Here is a 25,356-nt window from a genome sequence, read left to right as displayed (position 1 = left end):
ATCTGCACAACAGAACACTGGAATGGTTATGTCATTAAACCTTTAATTACGTAAGCTGTTTTCAACGATCATGTTCAAAGTGGAGATTTTCCAGAGGTGCTGGAGTTGGCAGGTGGCCACCACAGCTCAGCCCTCACCCCTTCACCAAATGCCCTCTGCCAGCTGAGGAGAAAACTCCTCCCTGCCCCTTTGCCCTACAAAGTCAGCGAGCGATGGCCCCAAGGATATGGCAGCATCAAGCTGTGTAGAGTGGCCAACTGGCAGGTTTCACCCAGAGATGAGACTTGAGGATCAACCCAAGTCAGAGAATTGGGTTCCCAAGTGCCCTCAGGCATCCAACTCCTGGGCGTTTGGGTCCATGGTGAAGGGAGGCCTCCAGCTGCCCAAGCCTCTCACTCATCCTCAGGTCAGGCAGGGAGGGCCTGAGGCCGGGCAACTCCAGTCCACCTCCTTTCCGCCAGGAGAGACCTAGGTGCAGAGCTGGCAGTGAGGTGCCTACTCCTGTTGATTTCATTCCCATTTCCACATGCCCATCTGTGAGTCATTCACACATGTCCCTATTCCCACACAGTCCCCAGGGCTTCGGGGGGCAAGGGGCTCACAGTTTACAGGTGGCCTGAGCCACTTTGGAGCTGGTTCTTCTGTTCAGGGCTTGACAGATAAAGGCCCCAGCTTCCAGGAGCTTCTGGAGGTTCACACCCTTTGAGAAACAAGTTAGAGGATGCAGTAAGTCACGACATGCCCTCAACACCCAGGGAAACATCAGACTGGACAGAAAACTGTGTGAGGGTGAAGACAACCAGGCTCTTGTTCCTCTGACGACGGGATACCCGTTGCCTGTGAGGTGGTGTCCTCGTGGCATGTGGGGTTCCCCTCTGACTGCCCTCAATGTGTGAAATGGTTTGTAGCACCGCCACCAGGGAAGGGAGCTCAGTAGTCCTGTGTGGTTCTCCAACTCCAGGGTCTAGCACAGGCCTGGCCCACAGTGGTCAGACACTGAATACTGAAGTAAGGACCGTGAGGCAGAGAGAAACAGGAGTAAAAACACCAACGAAAAGGGCCACACTGAAAACCTTGATAACAATAGCTATTTACTGACGCGTACTATCTGCTTAGCTCTGGGCCAAGCAGTCCACATTTTCTTATCCTCATAATAACTCTGTGAGATAGGTGCTGTTATTATTCCCATTTCTTAGGCCCAGAGCGGTGAAGTAATCTGTCAGGTCACACAGCCTGTGAGTGACAGGACTAGGTTTTAAACCCAGTTCTGTCTAATCCAAAAGCACAGATGCTACACTGCTTCCAACCCACACTGAGGGCCCTTACTGACTCCGGCAGAGCCCTGCGGGGCTAATTCTACTGCCCTCATTTTTCAGAGAACAAAACAAAGGTCCAGAGGAAACTGACTCGTTTCAGGTCGTGGCTTTACTCTTTCAGGGCTCTTTCCCTACACCCCGGTGCCTCCTCAGACTGCACCGTCAGACTCACACCGAGGGCCTGCCTTCTCATGGCCTCCATCTGCCACGCTCTGTTATCCCAAACATATGACAGAACGGCCCTAATCTCTTGGCACCCTTCTCTTAACTGCACCAGCACCACCACAAAAACCCTGAACAAACCCAGCAGCTTCTGTCCTCGGGCTTCAGGCAGAGCTCTGGTCAGTTCAGGGCTGTCGCCACCAGGAGGCAGGTGGCATTACCGTGTGAACGCCCAAGCCGGCCAGCATGTAGACCAGGTCCTCGGTGGCCAAGTTTCCCGATGCTCCGTGTGCATAGGGACAGCCTCCAAGTCCCGCCACAGAAGAGTCCACGACGCTCACTCCCATCTGCAAACAAGGATGGTGAAACACGGCTGTCACTGTGGGGACCAGAGCCTACAAAGCCGGTTCTTGTAAACCTACCATCTGCTGCCTGAAATTCTTTGGCTTATGATTCTGTCGACGTGAAAATCCCACTGAAAGAAACTGTTCCTCTTTTTAGTTCCTAAAACAGTGTGAGTCTTTTATGCTACACTGTTTCCTCTGCCAGGAATATCTATCCTCCCTCCTTTCATGGGTGACTCCTCACCTTCTCCTTCTCAGCCTAAAAGCCACCTCCTCAGAGGGGCCCTTCCCGATCACCGACCTAAACGAACCCTCTCCCACTGTTGAGGTTTCAGACCCCTGTTGCTTCCTGTGTTCACTCACCCACCCCCGCTCCCTCACCCCACGTCAAGCCTCTAACCCCACGGGGGCCTATCCCATTTCCCTAGGTCAGTCGCTCCCACTTTCCTAAGATGACTGTTTCACTTTCTCCTCTCTCCTTAAACCTCAACTCTGAGAAAACAGACCCAGAAGGTAGTAGAATCATCTGGCTTAAAGACACGAGCCTCAAGGAGGTAAAGTGAGAACTAAAAAGAGGGGAAAAAATAAGGTGGCCCAGGATTGCTCTAGCTAACCTAAAGACAACCGGCTAGACTTAGACTATCCCTACAGCAAGGCAGCCTGTGGTCAGACACTCGGAATTTTCCGTCTAAGGGGCTGCTGGGCCATGGGACCCTCATTCTGGGCCAGCCCGCAAGAAGCAAGCCTCAAAAGAAACCCAATCTGAGGTCTTAGTCCAATCTTTGGGGAACAGCATTAAAGGTTCTCCCTCTGCGTGACCTCTGCCTCCCTCCCTCCCTCCTTCCTGCCTGCTCTCACTACACACAGGCACACGCACGCGCACTCACAGCCCTGTGTGCCAGGGCGGGGCCGGGGCACCTGAGTCCTCCCTGACCCCACCTTAGTCTTACAATGCAGTGCTGCCTGGTCACCTTTCCGCTTCCCTTTTTCAACTGCTTAACTTCTTCGTGTCCTTCAGGCCTCCCCTGGCGAATCCTCCCTGACCTCCCCAGCTGGGACTGGGGCCTTCCCGAGCCCCATGCTTCCTCCCTGCGTGGCATCTGTCACAAAGCATTAGGATTATCACCTGATTCTCGACTGTCTCTCCTAACAGACAGATGCAGGCACTTTCAGGGCAGGGTCACATGTTTGTGTCCGCCACGGCCGGCCTGCGGCCTGGCACACAGGTGTGGGCCTTCAGCACAGTGAATGCTTGCTGAAAGAATAAATGAAACATAGCTGTCCTGCCACCATACCCTTTGGGAGAATGGACATGTGCCTCTATTCTGGGACATGCCCTGATTACCTGCAGGGCCATCAAGGTGTTGGCCAGGGCCTGGCCATAGGTGTCATGGCAGTGGACAGCCAGGGCAGCCACTGGCACCTCATGCATGACAGCGGACAGCATATCCTTCATGGTCCCGGGAGTGCCCACGCCAATGGTGTCCCCCAGAGAGATCTCATAGCAGCCCACTGAGTACATCTTCTTGGCGACCTGGGGAAACAAGCAGGCACTTGGAGGACCCCAGATTCCTCAAGCCAGGGGTCCTTAGCCTACGCAGAACACCTCCACGTCTGAGACACTAAATTCCTATCAGACCAGAGACTCCTTACAACGTTATGAGTGGGAATGATAATCCTCCTTCTACTCATCAGGAGACTGGGACGTAAGGAGCAGAGCTGGCCACTGGGTGCAGGCCCTGGGGCCCCAACCCCTGTGCTTTCCTCCCGCGCGTGTCTCAAACTCCGTCCACTCCTTCACTTACCACCTTCACACACTGTGTCAGACCCAAGGACCAGAATCAGTAGAATTGATTCCTTTCGCGTAGCTCTATCCTTGGTAGGAAGATGTGTGAAACATGGGTCTGAAGTGCTAGTTATATATTTTTAAGAGAAGTACCTAACTACTAAAATTTTTAGAAGCGCATCTGTCAACCCCTAAAATCACTGCAAAACCAGAGCAGTATGTGCCCCCCCCGGCGAGGTGCTGCCGCACACTGCTCTGCTGGAGGAGCGGGAGGAAGGGGGAGGTGGGGTCAGGGACGTGGTGGTGCTCAACGGCGGTCTGCTGGATAAAGAAATCGGTGAGGCCCCTCCGTGGCCGCCCACGTGGGCAGAGAGGCCAGGAGCCGTGGCAGCCAGCGGGCGGCAGAGGGCGGAGCCAAAGGGGCAGGCCTGGGAGTGACGCGCCCCGAGCGGGACCAGTTCCGCTGCTCACTAGCTATGGGGCCCTGGCCACGGACCCAGCCTCCCTGAGCTTCAATTTCTGCTTCTGAAAAACACTGGCGAGCCTTCGCAGGGATACAGGCAGGACTGGCGGCCACAGGAGGCCGAGGTTCTGGACGACAGCAGCCACTCTCAATAAGCAGTTGCTACTGTCACCAATGCCCACTTCTGGGTGCTACCTGGTGTGTGGGAAGAGCAAGAGGGCTTTAGAGGTAAGCAGATGGGGGTTGAGACCTGGTTTCACCATTTGCAACCTGCATGGCAAGTGAGTCTCAGTTTCCTCAACTGTAAAATGGAATAACAATAACACCAAATTTGCTGGGTGGCTTTGAGGACAAAATGACATAAGTTCTTGGGTTGTTCAAGTTCATTTCCCGCCCTGTGTTCTCAGAGGATGTCAATGGCTTCGCCAACCACTACAAGGAACCCCTCTGCAGAGGATTCTCACCTCACATCACCGGTCCACTGACCAGACTGGAAACTGAGTCAGGGGCTTTCACCCTGGGGTAGAGGGCAGGGGCTTCAGAGACTCCATGCCAGGCCAGGAGGTGGCCCTCCAGGGGTGAGTGCAGGGCTGTGCTCTCAGAGGGGCTTAATGAAGGAGCTGGGCAAACAAATGAAATCTGTGACCCACCATGAAAGTGTGGCGAGAGCAACCTATGCACTCAGGGGCAGGCACGGGAGCCAACCCTCACGAAATCCCGCCCTCCCTCCACACGCACCTCAGCTACTTTAGCCGGGGAGATCTTCCCTTCGTAGGGGCATCCAAGCACACAGGAGACGTACCTGTGGGAAAACAAGGGAGGATTGGTGTCAATGCCCCCGGGCTCTTTGGCCAGCAGAGCTGGGGCAGGGTGGCTGCTTGACACACATCCCTGGTTAGCCTGCACCCAGACCTGCAGCCGGGCAGGAGGCCAAGGGCCTGGGTGAAAGGCTAATTCAACGCTGGTGAGCCGGACGACGGCAGCGCTGCTCAGTGCCAGGAGTGGCCAGCGCAGCGCCACAGCAGGGAAGGGAAGAAACTAACAGGCCTGTAGTTCAGGAAGCAGGCGACACCCAGAGAGGCAGCCAGAGACCAACCAAGGAGGAGGAGAAGCTGAAGAGGGCAACATGGGCAGCCAGCTGAGCCGCACAGAGTGGGGCCACGCTCGGGAGAGGACCAAGGACGGATGAAACCAAAGCGGGAACAAAAAAGCTGGGCCAGCCGAGGGCCAAGGGGTCGGCTGCTCCGGCTGAGTGGCCAGAGGGTTCAAACACTCATTTATTCAACTGATATATACCGAGCTGCCCACAGCGTGCCAGGCACTGGGGAAGCGCAGTGAGCAAGACTGAAAAGATCCCCACCGCCACGGAGCTTAAGGTTTCAAGTTAGGGAGACAGCCGGTAAAAAAGTGATCTAACAAGGGAAGGAGATAATCTCAAAAAGTGATGTGCTATGAAGGAAAGATAAGGGAAGTGTGACAGGAGCAACCAGAGGAGGCCAACAACAGTAGGATGGCCCAGGAAGACCTCTGTGAGGACGCGAAGCTGGAGCTGAGATGGGGGAGAGCCGTGTTCCAGGCAGAGAGAAGAACCAGCGTAGAGTCCCTGAGACCGAAGAGTAGGTGTGTTCAAGACACAGAACAAAGGACATAACAGCTGAGGTATGGGCAGCAAGGGGCAAAGAAGTACAACATGAGGTTGGAGAGGAGGCCACTGGCCTGATCATGGGGTCTTGCGAGTTACGGTGAGGAGTCCGGATCTTGGGTGTAGCCAGCTTCTATGTCCACCCACCCCATTCAGGCTGAGGCACCATTAAAACCTTTTAGAGTCTTACAAAGTACTCTGCATATTATGAGGCATAATAAATGTCTGCTGGATAAATAAATTTCAGACTCAAACATCTCAGTGTATTTTTCCATCTTAATCCTTCTTCTTACTCTCCAATCACTGCTGAGCACAGAAAAGCTAAAGAAATACTGAGGAAAGAGCACAGGCTTGGGAGTCAGGAAGACCTGACATGCCCTTGCTTCCCCATCCATCTATCCGCCCGTCGGTTCCTGAGCACCTACTATGTGCTAGGCCCAGAGCTGGGAGAGGGAGTACAGCAGGGACTGAGGTGGGCTCTGCCCTCACGGAGGGCACAGTCTAGTGGGGGATGGGAGGCAGAGGAGAATTTAACAAGCAGGTAAGTGCTTTGTTAGAGGATGTTCAGGGGACTCTGGGAGCCCAGAGGAGGGACACCAACTCCGCCTAAGGGAAGAGAAAGCTTCTTGGAGAAACTGGCATCCATGAGAGGACCTGAAGATGAGCAGGAGTTAGCCCTGACAAGTAGGATGTAGAAGGAAGAGTGTTCTGAGTCTACAGAAAGCACGTGCAAAGGCCCAGAGGCAGGAGAGAACTGGGCCATGTGACAAATGGAAAGAAATTCCAGTTGGCTGGAATGCAGTGTGCTGAGGAAGCAGGGCCAGAAGAGGGACGTGAGCAACGAGGCTGCAGAGAGTGACAGGGGCTGAAAAACGCAGGGGCTTGTAAACCATGATGAAAAGTCTGGAGTTGGTGAGTCACTGACAGGTTTTTAACCAGGGAGTGATGTGATCAGATGTGCACTTCTGAAACAGCGTTCTGGCTGCAGTTTGTTGTGTGACCTCACAGCAGACTCTTCATCCTTCCCGAGCCGCAGTTTTGTCATCTGGAAGTGGGGACAGAGGCCTCCTTGCTGGGCGACTGTGAGGCTACAATTAGATAACACATGGACAACGCCTGGCACTACTGCTATTAAAGATGTGATGTCGGAGACATCTTAGAGGCCGAGGGGATTCCTCAGGGATGTGTGAAGAGTTGGTGGTGGAGCCAGGATTAAACGGACCTCCACAAACCCTGTTTAGTGTCTGTCCTGCTAGATTCCTCTGGTGAACTGACCCAAAAATCAGGTTTGGGGAAAGCACTTGCCAGGATTTCTTCTGACCAAATTTACTTGGGAAAAGATGTCTGGGTGTGGAGCTTGGGCTGCCTGCACCCAGGATAAGGAGTCTGTGAGGGATGGTCGCTGGAGTTAGAGCCTGGCCCTATCCCAGAATGGTACTGAGGAAATAAAGAGAGGCAGCAGCAATGTGGTCAGACTCACCCCCGCACAGGGATACTGGCCGCCCGAGCTGCCTTCAGGATTTCGTCAAACCGCCGCACGCTCTCATCTATGGAGCAGTTGACGTTCCTCTTGCTGAAGAGCTCGGAGGCAGCTCCAAAGACAGCCACTTCCTTGGCTCCAGCAGCAACCTGCCAACAGCCAGGTGAATTCCTTTCAGCACTTTTCTCTTCAAGGAACACCCACACAGAGTGGCAAAAACCTTTGTCTAATGGTGAATTTTATGATATATGAATATTGTAAGTTGAATTGTGTCCTTCCCAAAAAGACATGTTGAAACGCTGACCTCCAGTACCTTGTTTGGCAATAGGGTCATTGTAGATGTAATTAGTTAAGATGAAGTCATATTAGTCCCTCTTCCCTTATACGATTGCGCCCATGTGAAGGCAGACACAGAGGAAAGGCCAGAGAAGGTGGAGGCAGATACTGGAGTGACGCACCTACAAGCGGAGGAACACTGAGGATTGCCAAGCATCACCAGAAACTAGGAGAGAGGCGTGGAAAGATTCTCTCTCAGAGCCCTCAGAGGAACCAACCTGGAATTCCCTTGTGGCTCAGTGGTTAAGAATCCGGCTGCCAATGCAGGGGACATGGGTTCGAGCCCTGGTCCGGGAAGATCCCACATGCCGCGAAGCAACTAAGCCCGTGCGCCACAACTACTGAGCCCGCGTGCCTAGAGCCCATGGTCTGCAACAAGAGAAGCCACCGCAATGAGAAGCCCGTGCACCGCAACAGAGAGTAGCCCCTGCTCGCCGCAACTAGAGAAAGCCCACGTGTAGCAACGGAGACCCAACGCAACCAAAAATAAATACATAAATTTAAAAAAAAAAAAAAGAAGGAACCAACCCTACTGACACCTTGATTTAGGACTTCTAGCCTCCAGAACTGTGAGAGAATACATTTCTATTGTTTTAAGCCACCTAGTTTTTTCATATTTTATAATGGCAGCCCTAGGAAATTAATACAGTGAATTATATCTCAATAAAAAGAAGCCTTGGCCTTCCCCAAGGACCAACACTGCTGTTGCCGTCACCACCCTGGAAGTCACTCTTTTTTTTTTTTTCTCAAGTCGTAAATTTTTTAATTCTAGAAAAGAGAAATCTCATTCACACATTACAGGTGGGAAAGTAAACTAATAGACCATTCTACAGAAAAAAATGACAATACTTAACAATTTCGTTTCAAAAGTACGTATCTTAGAGAAATTCAATTTACAAATGCAAACAAGGAGGCATAAACAAAGGTGTTCACTACATCATTGTTTTAATGAATAGAGGGAAAAAATCGAAAAATCTACCAATAGAGAAATACGTAAATAATGGAGCCTCTACATTGCTAGTTCAGCGGATACGCTATGGAACTCAATTACGTAAAGTAAAAAAAGCAAGTTTTCATTATATTCTACTCCCTCTTGAAACCTCACCAAGGATTTTTTTAATGCATTCTTTTTAAAATTTATTTTATTTATTTATTTATTTTTGTCTGCATTGGGTCTTTGTTGCTGTGCACAGGCTTTCTCTAGTTGTGGTGAGCGGGGGGCTACTCTTCGTTGCAGTGTGCAGGCTTCTCATTGAAGTGGTTCTCCTGTTGCGGAGCACGGGCTCTAGGCGCACAGGCTTCAGTAGTTGTGGCACGCGGGCTGCAGTAGTTGTGGCTCGCGGGATCTAGAGTGCAGGTTCAGTAGCTGTGGCACACAGGCTTAGTTGCTCCACGGCATGTGGGGTCTTCCCGGACCAGGGATCAAACTCGTGTCCCCTCTTTACTTGGTGACCGAACACAAATGTCTTTTATTTTAGGTGTTGAATAAAGCACTGATTTTGTGGAATTTGTGCTAAAATCATTGGGAAGACTTTTTTCTTCAAAACAGTCTAGTAAGATTTCCAGTATATTCTGGCCTTGCTCCGTATTAATGTCAGGTGCCCTGGAAGGTCGGCAAAATCTTCTTCTATAGTCATTTTTGAGATGATCCAGCCCCCACGCGGCCATGTTCCGGACCGACTCAGCCCGCGCAGGGGTTGGGGGCGGAAGTCCACACAGGCCGCAGCTCCAGGCAGCCCAGCGAGGACGGAGTCACCCGAAGAGCAGCCAGGCGGAAACCCAGTAGCACCTTAAGCGAAAGACGGCGGGAGATGGCGGGAACTAGGGAGCCGCGACCCAGCCTGGAAGTCACTCTTAAAAGAAGCTTTTTGCCTAAATTCGGAATCAACATCTCCAATGACGTTCTCATGTAAAAGTATAAGAAAGTTGACAGATACTAGCAACTACCTTTAACTCTTGTGGAGAGCTCGATCACCTTTCTTTAAAGAGGAGATGGGCAACAACAAGAAGAGCTAACGTTTATTAAGCACTTATCTTCTACCAGGCGCTTACTAAGCAACTCATGTGCATCCTATCTTCTGAAATCCTCACAATGTTAGGTGCCATCATTAACCTTATTTTATAGGCAGAACCTGAGGCTCAAAGAGGTTTAGCAGCTTGTCAAGATCAGAGAGCTGGGAGTGGCAGGGCCAGGACTGCCCCCAGGTCTGTCTGACGGTGCCCATCACCGCTGGAGACAAGTCATTCAGACAGACATCCTGGGACAGGGACTGAGCCCAGGGACAAGACAGAGGCCAATGCCATCAATCTCATTTCAGGGGCCCCCACCAAAAACAAGTCTCTTACCGCTGCCTGGAAGCCTTTGAAATTTGGGGTCAGCACTGGGTAGCTGATGCCAGGAAATTTCTGGATGCCCTTCATGACTTCAGCGTGGTCAGCCATCTGAGAGCCAAAGGAGACACTGCCAAGTCACCACCAAGGGCAGGCAGAGAGTTCAGGTAGAGAAAACCGTTTTAGCACAAAATCTCTGTTCTCCAGGACCCTTGGAGAATAAGTCCTTTTGCAGAGCTGAGTCTCCCCAATGCTTTTACTATCTGTTTGACTGCTGATGAGCGAGAAGGCTCCTTGGCATGGGTGAGATCCCCAGTTTCTCCATATGGCTAACACTGTCAACTCTACATAAGGAGTAAGAGCAGCAATGGTACTTGTAGCCATTTGCTGAGAATGTGCTCTGAGCCCGGCACTGTGCTCAGCTGTCATCTCAGCTGGGACAGGATCTTTCTTCCCACTTGACTATCTCTGTGAAGCAGGAGTCGCCAGTCTCTCCCCTTCACAAACGCAGAAGCCACACCTCTAGACAGGCCTAGAGATTCTAGACTTCTTAGAGCCAGAAGAGACCTGAGAGGTCCTCTTGAAGCTGGAGAGGGGAAGGCCTCACCAAGCTCACCACGCAAGTCGGGGCAGAGCCAAGACTGAATCCAAGCCACCTGCCTCCCGGGGCATGCTCTTTTGCTGCACATGCTACTATGATGCACAGAGAGCTCTCAAAGCCAGAGACCTGGAAACCTACGTTCCTGACTTCTACTGACTTCCAGGGCAAGTGCAAAACTTTACATCCCTCTCATCTGAGACATGCCTGAGGGCTGGGGCTCACCTGGGGAACCCATTTGGGAGACACAAAGCTGGTGGCTTCTATAACAGGGAGTCCTGCTTCGGAAAGCATGTCTATCAGTTTGATTTTCATTGGAGTAGGTATAATATTCTGTAATGCAGAGAAAAACCAGAAAGGACAGGTTGGCAAAGTCAGCAATAAAATGGTCTCAGAATGCAGCCTGTTAGTTCAAAGCTTTTACTACAGCAAGCACTTCACTATCTCAACTTTCAAACACTAACATGAATTCACATGTAATCCTGGCCAACAGGTGCAGAACAAGGCTTGTCTTCGAGTTCTACAGATAGCATTTTGCAGTGGAAGCAGTTTCTCACTTGAAAATGAGTTAATACTGACATGGAAACAATATTTTCTTGTCATACAGGCTTTTAAACTAAAGTTTTGTTACTTTATGACCCCATCATAAACAAATTGCCATGGCCTGAAAGGGCAGAGATGACTAACCTTCTGGGTCCTATGAGATGTGGCCTCCAAAGGGTCACACTCTCCCCCTTCCGTCTCTCAGCTGGCACAGGATCTCACCCTCACATGATCAGCCTACTGCTTCTCTCTTTCCCTCCCTCACCATGTCTAGCTGCTCACCAAACTCTGTGGACTCCCATCTCCAAATCTACCATCATTATCCCATGTATGTTACGGCATGGTCACAGTCACTCCACCAATTCATCCCACACAGGAATCCTTCTAAAGCACAGTCTCCATTATCTCACTCTCCTGCTCAAAAGCCTTCCATGGCTCCCTAGTACTTACAGGATTAGGTCAAAAATCCTAAAAACTCCAAGTCCTTCTCGCCAGGCCCTTCCACCCCCAATTTCTCTCCCACTGCTTTAATTTAATCTATTCCACAAGTAATTTTTGAGAACCTTCTATGTTCCAAGGATTGTGCTAGGAGCTACAGATACAGCGGTGAGCAGAACAGACATGATCCTGTCCTCAGAGAGCTTACAGCTTATTGTTTCCAACCAACACTCACTATTAAAGGTAGGCTGATCATGCTTTAAAAAAAAAAATTTTAGAAGAGGTGTTCTTATTGAAAAAATAATTAATACATGATTATTTCAGAAAAACATGGCAAAAACAAAAGAAAACCACCCTTAAAACCTCCCAGAGATAACACTCGCAATACCCTGATAGGTAACTTTCTAGATCTGTGCAGTCCAGTACATTAGACATGAGCCATACGTGGTTATTTAAATTTAAATTAATTAAAATTACATTAAAAAATTCAATTCCCCAGCCACACTAGTCACATTTCAAGTGCTCAACAGCCACAAGTGTCTAGTGGCTACTGTATGGGACAGCTCAAGTCTAGAACACTTATGTCTTCACAGCAAGTTCTATTGGACAGCACTGTTCTATGATCCTTTTCTAGGCAGATGCTCCCACACATATGTAAACTTTTTTGTTTCTTACACAAAAGTATAAGATTAAATATATATATATAGACACTATCTTATAATCTGATTACATCTTAATATACTCCTATATTATTAACGGCTTCACAATATTCCATTTTATGAAGTCATTAATGTATTTGAGTTATCTTTCCCCTACTGAACATTTAGGTTGTTTCCAACTGTTCTGCTGTTACAACAGGGTTTTAAGGAACATCCGCAAGGCTAAATCTTTGCATGTGACTTTCATGACTTCCTTTGGACAAATCCCCTTATGTGCAATTGCTGGATCAAAGGCACGCCCTCACCTTCCCTCTGCACTCCTGCAGCACTTACCGTCCATCCCCCCCCACCACCACAGGGCCTTAAGGTGGACCCGGGGTCACAACACTTGTGCCTGAACTGTCACAGGTGCCTGCCTGGCCTCCCCGACCCGGCCCTAAGCTGGGTATAGTTCTGCACCCACCACATGGAACTCTCAAAGCCTGCAAAAACTTTTTTGGTTGATTTCCATCCTTACCTTTTCATTTTGTAGTCCGTCTCGGGGACCAACTTCCACAATTTTCACTCGCTTTGGGAAAGTACCCACAGATGAGGTGCTAACCTTGGGTTTAAAAGAAGAAACAAAAAGTAACAGGAGGAAATTGTCACAATTCTCCAGGGGGGCAAATCTGAAAGAATGCATCCATCTTCACTAATACTGAGACAAGAAGCAATATTTCTCACTCTTTAATTCACATTTGCTCTGTTTTAGAATCAAGAACAAAAAAAAAAAATTTCACTTAGAAACAGGAATAGAGTAAGACAGCAGTCCCCAACCTTGTTGGCACCAGGGACTGGTTTCGTGGAAGACAATTTTTTCACGGACTGTCGGGGGGGGGGAGGGGATGGTTTCGGGACGATTCAAGCACATTACATTTATTGTGCATTTTATTTCTATTATTATTACATTGTAATATATACTGAAATAATTATGCAACTCATTGTAATGCAGAATCAGTGGGATCCCTGAGCTTGTTTTCCTGCAACTAGATGGTCCCATCTGAGGGCGATGGGAGACAGTGACACTTGAAGTGTGTTGCTTATGTCCAGTCTACTCCGTAGGATGCAGCTTGTCACTTGCCACTCACTGATAGGGTTTTGTTTTTCATTTTATTTATTATTATTATTTTAAATTTATTTATTTATTTATTTATTTATGGCTGTGTTGGGTCTTTGTTTCCGTGCGAGGGCTTTCTCTAGTTGCAGCAAGTGGGGGCCACTCTTCATCGCGGTGCGCGGGCCTCTCATTATCGCGGCCTCTCTTGTTGCGGAGCACAGGCTCCAGACACGCAGGCTCAGTAAATGTGGCTCACGGGCCTAGTTGCTCCGTGGCAGGTGGGATCTTCCCAGACCAGGGCTCGAACCCGTGTCCCCTGCATTGGCAGGCAGATTCTCAACCACTGCGCCACCAGGGAAGCCCCACTGACAGGGTTTTGATATGAGTCTGCAAGCAACTGATTTATTACGGTCTCTGTGCAGTCAAACCTCTCTGCTAATGATAATCTGTATTTGCAGCCGCTCCCCAGCGCTAGCATCACCGCCTCAGCTCCACCTCAGATCATCAGGCATTAGATTCTCACAAGGAGCGAGCAACCTAGATCCCTCGCATGTGCAGTTCACAGTAGGGTTTGCCCTCCTATGAGAATCCAATGCCACCGCTGATCTGACAGGAGGCGGAGCTCAGGCGGTAATGGGAGTGATTGGGAGCGGCAGATGAAGCTTTGCTCACTTGCCCACCGCTCAGCTCCTGCTGTGCGGCCCGGTTCCTAACAGGCCACAGACCGATGCTGGTCCATGGCCCGGGGGTTGGGGACCTCTGGAGTAAGTGATTCATGCTCCCAGTACAGGGCCATTTCCAACTCTCCTTTAGTCCAGACCCATTTCCAACCGCCTGACAGTTGAGCATTTAGGTTTTTATTTTTTTTAATGATTTTTTAAAAATATTTATTTATTTAGTTGGTTGCACTGGGTCTTAGTTGTGGCTCGTTGGCTCCTTAGTTGTGGCATGTGGGCTCCTTACTTGTGGCTCGCAGGCTCCTTAGTTGTGGCATGCATGTGGGATCTAGTTCCCTGACCAAGGATCGAGCCCGGGCCCCTGCATTGGGAGCGTGGAGTCTTAACCACTGCGCCACCGGGGAAGTCCCTAGGTTGTTTTTTTTTTTTAACGTGATGATCCATTTATTTATTTATTTATTTATGGCTGTGTTGGGTCTTCGTTTCTGTGCGAGGGCTTTCTCCAGTTACAGCAAGTGGGGGCCACTCTTCATCGCGGTGCGCGGGCCTCTCACTGTCGCGGCCTCTCTTGTTGCAGAGCACAAGCTCCAGACGCGCAGGCTCAGTAACTGCGGCTCACGGGCTTAGTTGCTCCGTGGCATGTGGAATCTTCCCAGACCAGGGCTCGAACCCGTGTCCCCTGCATCGGCAGGCAGACTCTCAACCACTGCGCCACCAGGGAAGCCCCCCTAGGTTGTTTTTTTAAACAAACCTATTTGCGCTCTCAAACACAGATGTCCCCAAACAGGACTTTAATTTCTCCTAAAGCCCAGTCTGACTTGAGTCTTCCTATCTCAGTAAGAAGCATCACATGCACCCTGTTGCCTAAGCCAGAAACCTGACTCATTCCTTCCCCACTCACCATGGCCTATAAGATTCTTATCACCTGACTCCTGCCGATCTCCGTGAACTCATTACTGGTTCCTACTGTTCTGCACCCACCCCTCAGATGGGTCACTATACTCCAGACCCACCAGCCTTTCTCCCACAGCAGGGCCTCAGGGCTTACAGTTCCCTCTGCCCAGGATGCTCTTCACCTGGCCCTTCCCACATCTGGCTCCCTCTCATCTTTCAGTCATAGATAGGCCCCTCTGACTACCCTTTGTAAAGTTGCCAATCCCCTCACCCTCATTACTTTCTATTTCAGGACTATAATTACTTCCTTGAGAGCACTGCAAATAATGCCTGCTCAATGATTCCTCCAGTAGAATGTCTGCTCTATGAGCGAGTTTGTCGTAACCTCCACTTCCTCTCACGTTTGACATTGTGCTTGGCACAAAGGAGGCACTCATTAGTTATAAAAACAACAAATAAATGCATGAAGGGCATACCTGCCCCAGAGGAGGGCAATTACTGAGTGTGGTGAGAAGTAGTCTTGGACTTTGTGGGGCTGTGGGGATGGACGGGGCTCTGTTCTCTTATAATCATAGGCTGGGTGATGACAAGGAGAGTGAGCCTGAGAGGAGATAAAACCTTCAGCAGTTGAAGACATTAAAAAAAAAGGCCCCGAGTCTCCTCTGTATAAAGTCTGTCCTCTATAAAGTCCTCTATAGGAAATCTCCCCCTCCCCACCACCACCGACTAATACAAGGTTTTTCTCCCCTCTTTCCTCTATTCTTCTTAGTACTACTTAATACTGTTTAAATTAATTACATTTTACCAGATTTGCTCTGGATAAACATATTGCAATGGGGCAAGGGGTACTGGGAATCTGACAAGGATCCCAAATTCCTGCAACCCTTAAGGAAGGAAATATTCCCAGCTATGAATCAGCTGGAACTTAAACAACTCACCTGAACTGGCCTTGGTTTTAGCCAGCAAAGCTTCCTAGAGACTAAGGTGATGAGCCACTGAACTTCAGGAAGTCAACAGGCTAGGTTGGAAGGTCCCTGCAAGTTGAATCTCCCTCCAAAAGGGATGTTCAGCCTCTGCTGGTACATTACCCTAAAAGGATCGCACTGGAATGTAAGCTGTATGAGGCAGGGACTTTGTTTTATTCATTGTTATGTTTCCAAGGCCCTGCTACCTAATATGGGCTCGATAAATAACCGGTGAATGTTGTTGAAAGAATGTAAAACCTGTTTCCAAGTTCCTTTTATGAGAACAGAATAAACTCAATTCTACTTCCTTCCCCATAACAACTCTTCATATACTAACAACAAAACAAGCATTTACTATTATTGAAGCATTTACTATTTGCCAGGCACTCAGAAGAGCCTTTTACATATTAACCCATATCATCCTCTCAACAACCTTATTAGGTAGGAACTACTATAATCCCCATTTTACGGTGAGAAATCTGAAGTCCAAGGAGATTAAGTAATTTTCCCAAGGTCACATGGTTAGCTGGTCACTGAGCTCATATCTGAACCCAGCAGTGTGGATCTAGAGCCTATGCTCTTAACCCCTAGGCCATGTTGCCTCTGTCACCCTTCGGTACCCCACCCCCCCGCCCCGGTCTTCTCTCGCCTTGGTTAAACACCCAGTTCATTCCCTCTGTAAAGTTCTGCATGGAAATAATCCCCTCTAACCACACAAATCCTGGGCCACAGCCTCCTGAGCTATGGTACCTATATCAACAGCTAAAACTGACTAAAGCCCAGTGCTAACTTCCAGACATCAGCACCTCATTTAGTCCCTACATGACAGGAACTATCACTATTCCAATTCCATAGAGGAGGAAACAGCCTCAGAAAGACCCCAAATCACACAGGTAGGAAGTGAGGAAGCTTGGATTTAACCGTCTGGTTCCGACATCAAGCCTGTGCAAGTTACCCCATGGAGGGAGGGCCTACTACCAGCATTTCATTACACCAGGAATTTTTTCAAATCACATTTACATCCACCATCTCATTTAATTTTCTTAACTTTTCAAGTTGGACTTACTGGATTTATCTGCAATGAGCAATCGGTGGGGGAAGGTGGTCTAGTAGACACTGAAGTGGTTTTCTGAGAGGGGCCCCTACTGCCAAGACAATGTAATTTTTACAAGTTTAAACTCCTCTTAAACTCTAAGGCAACAACTGAGCAATCACTTCCTAAGAGCTAGAACAATGTTAAATGCTTTACTTACGTTTTCCTTAATCTCCAAACCAACCCTGAGGTAATGTTTTTTCATGTCATAGATCAAGAAAACCGGGGTTTAGAGACCTGTCACTCAACCGAGAAAGTGGCTTCAGAACCACTGGGACATCTCAGCTCGAGCTTTTCCCAACACAATGTATTCAACCCTTTATACAATTAGGTCTCCTACACTTTCCTTCCACTCACTGAGCATGGGCGAGAGGTGGAAACACCAGGATCAAACTGGCCCAAAGTACAATTCCAAGGGAATCACAACTGGCCGCACGCGATCCAAGTCCTGCTCGGCACGCTGGGATAGCTCGCCAAGCGTCCCCAAACGCGAAAAGAGCTGGAAATGGAGACGGACAGAGGGGGATGACCTGGCTTTCTCCACTCGAACTGGCAGGGTAATCATGATTTTCCTTAATGAGGGACTTGAAGAAGTCTGAAGCTCAATTAGAGGGAGACAGATGCCAGGGTCACCAGAAAGAGCCTTGGCCAGGGAATTAGGACGCCTGGGATGGCGACCCAGGTCTCCACGACCCGGGCGAGTCGCTCCCCATCTCTGGGCCTCCGTTTCCCCATGCCCCTCAAGGGATTTGGACGGGTCAGAGAGGGTCCAAGATTCCAAAGCCCTCCCAACCCTGGCCTGATGAGCTCTCCGGCTTCGCCTCTCAGAGAGCAGCCGCTATGGGCCACGTCCCCGACCCTGACCATCACGGTGCCTTCAGGAGCGCCCCTGGGCGGGCCGGGGCACTTACAGCCCGGAGGGACGCCAAGCCCACCAGTCTCCGCAGCAGCGCCTTCTTCACTGTCGCCATCTTGGCCCAGCTTCGCCGGCGGCAACCCAGCGGAGCCCCACGTGACCACCGACAGCCAGGTGGGCAGGGCCCCGCCTGTGGGGCGGGGCCTCTGGAGCGCCGTGGTGACGCCCTGCGCTGGCTCCGTACCCAGTCTGTCTACGTTTTTATTTCTTCTGGGCAGTGTTTCCTTAGCCGTTGTTTATACGCGCCCTTTGTGTGCCAGGCGAAGTGAGGCGCTAGGACTATAAAGATGAACAAAAATTAACCAAAGTCTCTGACTTAATGAGTTTGTAGTCTGGGAGGTGTGGGAAGACAGGTATTAACGGTCACACGAATAGTTGTAGAATTACCTTCCGCATTAATAAGATGAAGCATTACTATTTGCCACGCACTGTTCTGAGTTATTTGCATGTATTAACTCATTCATCACGATCTTCAGGACTTAAATGCCGGCAGTCGACTCCGGAGAGAGAAGCATCCTTTGATTGAAGAATGAGTAAAATTTACCCAGGTAAAGAAGACACAAGAAAAGCTTTCCAGACAGAGCATAGCATATGCAGAGGCCCCGAGGCAAAGAAATTGAATGCTCAGAGCAGTGTTTTTCAAAATGTGTGTTGTACCTTATTGGTAACGATATCAATTTAGTGGGTACTTTTTCAAAGAAACAGAATAGAAAATATCAGAGTGCATTGTATAAGTAGTAAAGCTAAGTACTGTACTGCTTTACAAAACTTTTGTTTGTTAATGCATAACAAACTAGGTTGCACTATAAAATAAAATTCTTTCTGTAGGCTGCAATTAGAAATGTTTGAAAACATTGTTTTAGAAAGATGAAAAGAAGGCCACAATGACTGGAGAGCCGGCAGGGAGTTAGAAGGAGTCTTCCTACTAAGATGGGAGAGGTTGGCAGGGACTGTACCACAGGGCTTTGGAGAACACGTTAATAAAACAGCTATCCTAATAGCAATGCTTTTGAAGGATTTTAAGCAGGAAGATACGATCAAATTTGCATTTTGTAAGTAGTCACTGTGGCTACTGGGTGGGTGGATATCCAACTAGTAAGTGCACTGACTGGCATTCTCAGGAGAGGCAGAGAAGGCACTGTCCCTGTTTTCAAGGGACTCAGATTTTAGCTAGGGAGAGAACAAGACATGATAAGTGTTTTGTTATGCTTCCACAGCACCAAAAATTTTCTCCATCATAACAGAGCACTACTGACAGAATCCTCAAGCCTGCAGCTAGAGGGCTGAACTTGACCCCAAAATACTAGCATGGCATTTAAAATAAATATGACATTTGAGACTTGTACACTGAAAAGTACAAACCATTGCTGAAATTAAAGAAGGCATAAGTAAATGAAAAGATATCCGTGTTCATGAATTGGAAGATTTAATGTTGTTAGGATGTTAATACTACCCAAAAGTGATCCACAGATTCACTGCAATCCCTATTTAAATCCCAGTGATGGTTTTGGCAGAAATAGAAAAAAAAAAAAATCCTACATTTCATAAGGAATCTCAAGGACCTTGAATAGCCAACATGTTCTTTAAAAAAAGAACCAAGGTGGAGCACTCACACTTCCTGATTTCAAAACTTACTATGTTAATTAAAATGGTGTGTTACTGGCATAAAGGGGGACATATAGACCAATGGAAGAGAATAGAAAATCCAGAAATTAGCCCTTGCATATATGATCAAATAATTTTCAATAAGAATGCCAAGACCATTCAATGGGGAAAGAACAGTCTTTTCAACAAATGGTGCTGGGAAAATTGGATATCCACATGCAAAAGAATGAAGTTGGATCCCTACCTGATGCCACATACAAAAGTTAACTCAAAATGGATCAAAGACTTTAACTGGTTGTTCACTGTGGTGCCCACAATACCAGGTACATGGCTGGCACTAAGTAAATATTTACTGTAAAAGTAATACTAGCAAAGGTATGAGAGTCGGCCTAGGGTCACCTGCAGTTGGAATCTTATTTTAATTCAAGATGTGAGAAAAAGAACAACTGAAAAACTCTAAGTAAGTAGAATGAAGGCCAAAATAAAAGATAGAAAATTAAATGATATAGGGAAAAAAGTTACAATTGAGAGGGAGTCATCCAATTAAAAAAAAAAGAAAACTGGCTTTTTGAGACTAATAAAATTGACAACATTGTATAAGCGCATTGATCACACACAAAAAAGCCATGAATAAAACAAGAGGACAGAATTAAAGACACTGCACTGTTTAATATACAAATTTATGGACAATAAATCTGAAAACTTTGTTGAAATGGATTTCCTGGAATATTATAACTTTAAAAAGTGGTTTGAAAATAAAAGAATCTCCCCACATCCACTAGAATGGCTATTGTCAAAAAGACAGAAAATAAGTGTTGGTGAGGATGTGGAGCAATTGGAATCTTTATACATGACTATATAAATGGTGAATACAAATGGTGCAGCTGCTGTGGAAAACAGTTTGGTGATTCCTCAAAAAGCTAAACTTAAAATTACCGTACGATCCAGCAATTCCACTCCTAGGTATGTACCCAAGAAAGCTGAAAAGGAGGCACTCAAAGAAATAACTTATTCATCAATGTTCATAGCAGCATTTCTCATATCCCAAAGGTGTAAACAATTCAGGTGTTCATCAGCTTATGAGTGGATAAACAAAACGTGATATATATGTACAATGGAATATTAGCCTTAAAAAATCCATTTGACCCAGTAATCCCACTCTATATACTCAAGAGAAATAAAAACATATGTCCACAAAAAACTTGTACACGGATGTTCATAGCAGCCTATTTATAATTAGCTGGAAGTGGAAGCAACCCAAATGTCCATTAAGTGATGAATAAGTAAATAAAATGTGGTGGTGTGCCCATACAATGGAATATTATTCAGCCATAAAAAAGCAATAAAGTACTGATATGTGTTATGACATGCATCGACCTTGAAAAAATTATACTAAGTGAAAGAAGCCAGACACAAAAGACCACATATTGTATGGCTCCACTTGTGTAAGGTACCTAGAACAGGCAAATTCACAGAGATAGGAAGTAGATTTGTGGTTAGCTAGGGCTGGGAGGGTGTTGAGGGGAGATGAGAGTGACTGCTAAAAGGTACGGGGTTTCTTTTGGGGATGATAAAAATATTCTAAAATTGACTGTGTCGATGGTTGACACCACTGGAATATACTAAAAGCCACTGAATTGTACATTTTAAATGAGTGAATTGTATAATGTGAATTATATCTCAATAAAGCTGTTTTTTACATGGCAAAAACATAATTAATAAATAAATTGAGGGAAAGTCCCTGAGACGACTGACGGTAGAGTCCATTGGGCCTCAAAGGCCCAGTCCCACCTTTCCACCAGCTCGAGGTTGACCGGCTGGGTCTATGGCCCAAGAAAGTCCCCCCAAGTGCGGTGTCTTGGGCCTGGAAAAGGTCTCCTCAGCTGCACCACACGTCCCCTGGTGGCCACTGGGCAGGATTGCCTACCTTCAGAAAATTCTCAGCCCATTAACAGACTATGGGAGTCACTTTTATCAGTTTTCTAAGATAAGCACAGTGAAAAAATATTTTGATGGCAGATGGGAGGACGTGGCCTCCCAAAGTCCCCGGCTGAAAAGTCCAGACATGCCTTAGGTCACAGTTTTGTAAGGGGTTCAATCCACTCTTCACTGCAAACTATCCAGTCCTGGCCTGGTAATCCCGGCACTGAATTATTTGAGACATTTGAATTGAAGGCAAACCCAAGGAGTTCAACTTACTCCTCTCCACTGAGAAAGATCCTCCATAGTAGACTTACTAAGGATACTTGATATAATCTAGAGAGTTTAAGAGTTGGGGACACACCTTGAGCCTCCATTTTGTAAGGGGGTCCATCCACGTAGTTGCACAGCAAACCATCCTGGCCTGTGACCCTCCACTGAGCTATTCCACTGAAAGAAACAACACACCTCAGATCTCGATTTTGTGAGAAGTCAGATCTACTCATCTCCATTGTAACCATTCTGGAGTCTGGAATCCTGTCCTACAGTGTGGATTTACTCCAGACTTTAAGATGCAATCTAGAAGTCTTAGAGTTGGAGACATAGTCTGGGACTTGAGTTTGTAAGGAGGTGGATCTCCTCGTCTCCAATGGAACTATCCTGGAATCAAGCCCAACAGCGTGGATTTACTCAACACATTGGATGCAATCCTGAAGACAGAGTTGGGACCATTCTTTGGGATGAAATTTTTAAGGATTTGGATCTACTCTTTTCATTAGAATCATCCTGGAATCACGTCCCGAAGCATTCCAGACGTTCAGTATCTACTGTAAAATTTACGAGTTGAGGACACACCTGAGGCTGTGATTTTGCCAGGAGTTGGATCTATTTGAGGATTCACCCAACAGGATTTACTGGGAACCTTCCATACAATCAGGGAGACTGAGGTGCCAAAGCGTCCAAAAGGTCTGAGATGCTGCCTGGAGCCATCTTGTTGCCCCGCCATCTCCTTCCAGTGGGAAATGGCGGTTGGAAACTTAGAGAAGTTGGAACTTCGTCTGTTGAGTCTCTTGCACAACTTTTGCTAATTTTGTTTTAGATATTTTATATCTTTTGTTAAGGTAAATGGAATTTTTTCATCGTTTTCTAGTTTCTGGACTGTAGGTATGCAATTGCTTTTTATTGAGGATCCAAAAACCTGCTAAAGTATCTTATTAATTCTAATAACTTTTTTCTTGGCCACGCCCTGAGGCTTGCTGGATCTCAGTTCCCCGACCAGGGATTGAACCAGGCCTCGGCAGTGAAAGCCCCGAGTCCTAACAACTAGACTGCCAGGGAATTCCCCTAATTCTAATACTTTATTTGTATATATTCTTTGAAGTTTTCTATGTGAACAATCCCATCATCCAAGAACAATGACTGCGTGGTTTCTTCCTTTCTGATTCTTACGCCCCTGATTTTTTTACTTGTTTTACTGCATTGATTAGGACCTCCCAAACAACGCTGAATAGTAGCAGTGATGCTTGGCGCCCCATCTCACTCCTGGTTGGAAGAGCTTTTTTCTAAACATCATGCCTTTAAGTATAATGTTTGCTGTAGATTGTTAGTGTTACCAAAAGCAAGTCGTGTGCCGGATGCACAGTGAGGCCAAACAATACCGAAACATCAGAGTTTGGAACAGAGAAAGGTTTATTGCAGGGCCATGCAAGGAGACGGCTGGCTCATGCCTTAAAAACCCTGAACTCCCTGAAAGCTTTCAGCAAAGCCCTTTTATGGGAAAGGTGAGGGAGGGGCGTGGTTAGCTGTTGCAAACTTCTGGGGTCAGATCCTTTGTTCTTGAGGTCAGGTCACAATGTTCCTATAAACCTCCACTAAAACAAATGTTAGCAAATACCAATCAGAAACTTGAACGGAGAGACCGAAGCTGGTGAAGCTGTCACCTTAATGGCAGTGTCCGTATACTTCGGTTGCTGAGGCCTCCATGGACTGCGAACCATGGAGACTGCTGCCACCATTAGGTCAAGGGCTGGGCCCAGCCAGTGGGCGGCGTGGCAAGGGCTCTGGAGTTCTGCAGGACACAGCCCTCAGCCTGCCCCCCGGGCCTCCCAGCTCACCCGCCAGCCTGAGGCTGGGAGGGAGAAGGCCGATCCGCCTCTCACTGCACTCTCTGCCGTGACCACTGGCAGGCCGACCGTTGGCGGAGCAGGATCTCCAACTGCTGCACGACAACGGTCTCGCGCTAATGGTCGTGCGCCAGTGGTCGTGCGTGTTGCCAGTAACTTGCCAACAGTTACGCACCTGCCCGCCCCCATTACAGTGGCAGATACACCTGCAGGTCAGGCTCTCGAGGCCGAGTGGGCACAGGCCTGTGCTGCCTCCTCGCCTTCTCCCCGGCCGCCTGCTTCACCCTCCTGTCGTAGTCATCCCTGCGGGGAGCTGAGCAGGAGTCACGGGTGGCCAGGCCAGGCTGGGGGCAGTGGCGGTGCGCGGGGCAGTGCAGCACAGGGCGAGCTGGCTCCGTCGGATGTGGTGCACGAAGCTGTGGCTCCTGTCCAGCCCCCCGCCAGGCTTGCAGCAGAGCCCCGGCCCGGGACGCGGCACTGCTTCCTTCTGGAGCCACGGTGCCCAGAGCTGCCGCTGCCTCAACGGCCCCAATGGCCACCCTTCTGCCCCATATTCTTTTCCATAATGGTTTATTAAAGCATATTGAATATAGTTCCCTGTGCTATACAGTAGGACCTTGTTGTTTATCCATTCTATATATAATAGTTTGCATCTGCTAATCCCAAACTCCCAGCCCATCCCTCCCCACCCTCCCTCCCTCTTGGCAACCACAAGTCTGTTCTATATGTCTGTGAGTCCGTTTCTGTTTTGTAGATAAGTTCATTTGTGTCATATTTTAGATTCTACATATAAGTGATGTCATATGGTATTTGTCTTTCTCTGTCTGACTTACTTCACTTAGTATAATAATCTCTAGGTCCATCCATGTTGCCGCAAATGGCATTATTTCATTCTTTTTTATGGCTGAGTAGTAGTCCCTTGTGCATATAGATATAGATACATGTATCTATCTATCTATCTATCTATCTATATATATATATCTCACACCTTTTTTTTTTTTTTTTTTTTGGCTTGAACAGGGATCGAACCCAGGCCCTTGGCAGTGACAGGGCAGAGTCCTAACCACTGGACCACCAGGGAATTCCCAACTATATACACCACATCTTCTTTATCCATTCATCTGTCAACGGACATTCAGGCTGTTTCTGTGTCTTGGCTATTGTAAATAGTGCTGCTATGAACACAGGGGTGCATGTATCTTTTTAAATTATAGTTTTTTTCCAGATATATGCCCAGGAGTAGGATTGCTGGATCATATGGCAGCTCTATTTTTAGTTTTTTGAGGAACCTCCATACTGTCTTCCATAGTGGCTGTGCCAGTTTACATTCCCACCAACACTGTAGGAGGGTTCCTTTTTCACCACACCATTTCCAGCATTTGTTATTTGTAGACTTTAATGATGGCCATTCTGACCGGTGTGAGGTGGTACCTCATTGTAGTTTTGATTTGCATTTTTCTAATAATTAGCAATGATGAGCATCTTTTCATGTGCCTTTTGGTCATCTGTATGTCTTCTTTGGAGAAATGTCTATTTAGGTCTTCTGCCCATTTTTGATTGGGTTAGTACTGTAGTATTTATTTTAAAAATTTGCATATAAATGGACTTGCACAGTTCAAACCCATATTGTTCAAGAATCAACTACATATATATACACTTCCATGTTTTAGCTATTGTGAATAATGCTGCTATGAACATGGGTCTACAAATAATCTCTTTGAGATTCTGTTTTCAGTTCTTTTGGGTATATATCCAAAAAATGGAATTGCTGGACCATGTGGTAGTTTTGTGTTTAATTTTTTCAGAAACTGCTATACCGTTTTCTGCAACCAGCTGCACCATTTTACATTCCCACCAGTAACGCACAACAGTTCCAATTTGTCCATATTTTTGCCAACACTTGTTATTTTCTGGCTTTTGTTTTTTGATAATAGCCATCCTAATGATTATGAAGTGGTCTCTCACTGCG

At 47.6% G+C, this 25,356-nt stretch overlaps 1 protein-coding gene across 2 annotated transcripts; it reads right to left on the bottom strand.

Annotated features, from left to right (window-relative positions):
• Positions 1-26: 26 nt before the first annotated feature.
• HMGCL (3-hydroxy-3-methylglutaryl-CoA lyase) lies at positions 27-17,835 on the bottom strand. Of its 2 annotated transcripts, XM_061184747.1 has the most exons (9): positions 17,735-17,835; positions 12,616-12,699; positions 10,684-10,791; positions 9,876-9,971; positions 7,194-7,342; positions 4,810-4,873; positions 3,168-3,356; positions 1,700-1,825; positions 27-700 (listed from the first exon to the last, which is right to left on the bottom strand). In XM_061184747.1, exons 1-9 carry the CDS (start codon positions 17,792-17,794, stop codon positions 599-601), a joined length of 978 nt encoding a protein of 325 aa, XP_061040730.1. In that variant the 5' UTR covers positions 17,795-17,835; the 3' UTR covers positions 27-598. The 2 variants fall into 2 exon arrangements, with proteins under 2 accessions (XP_061040730.1, XP_061040731.1); XM_061184748.1 differs by lacking the exons at positions 12,616-12,699; positions 17,735-17,835 and having other exon boundaries at positions 9,876-9,990; positions 10,684-10,758.
• Positions 17,836-25,356: the final 7,521 nt, after the last annotated feature.

The sequence above is a fragment of the Eubalaena glacialis genome, chromosome 3 (assembly GCF_028564815.1).
Source record: "Eubalaena glacialis isolate mEubGla1 chromosome 3, mEubGla1.1.hap2.+ XY, whole genome shotgun sequence".
NCBI classification, from domain to species: Eukaryota; Metazoa; Chordata; class Mammalia; order Artiodactyla; family Balaenidae; genus Eubalaena; species Eubalaena glacialis.
Note: the sequence above shows the minus strand (reverse complement) of the source record. Positions and strands in the feature narration are given on the sequence as shown.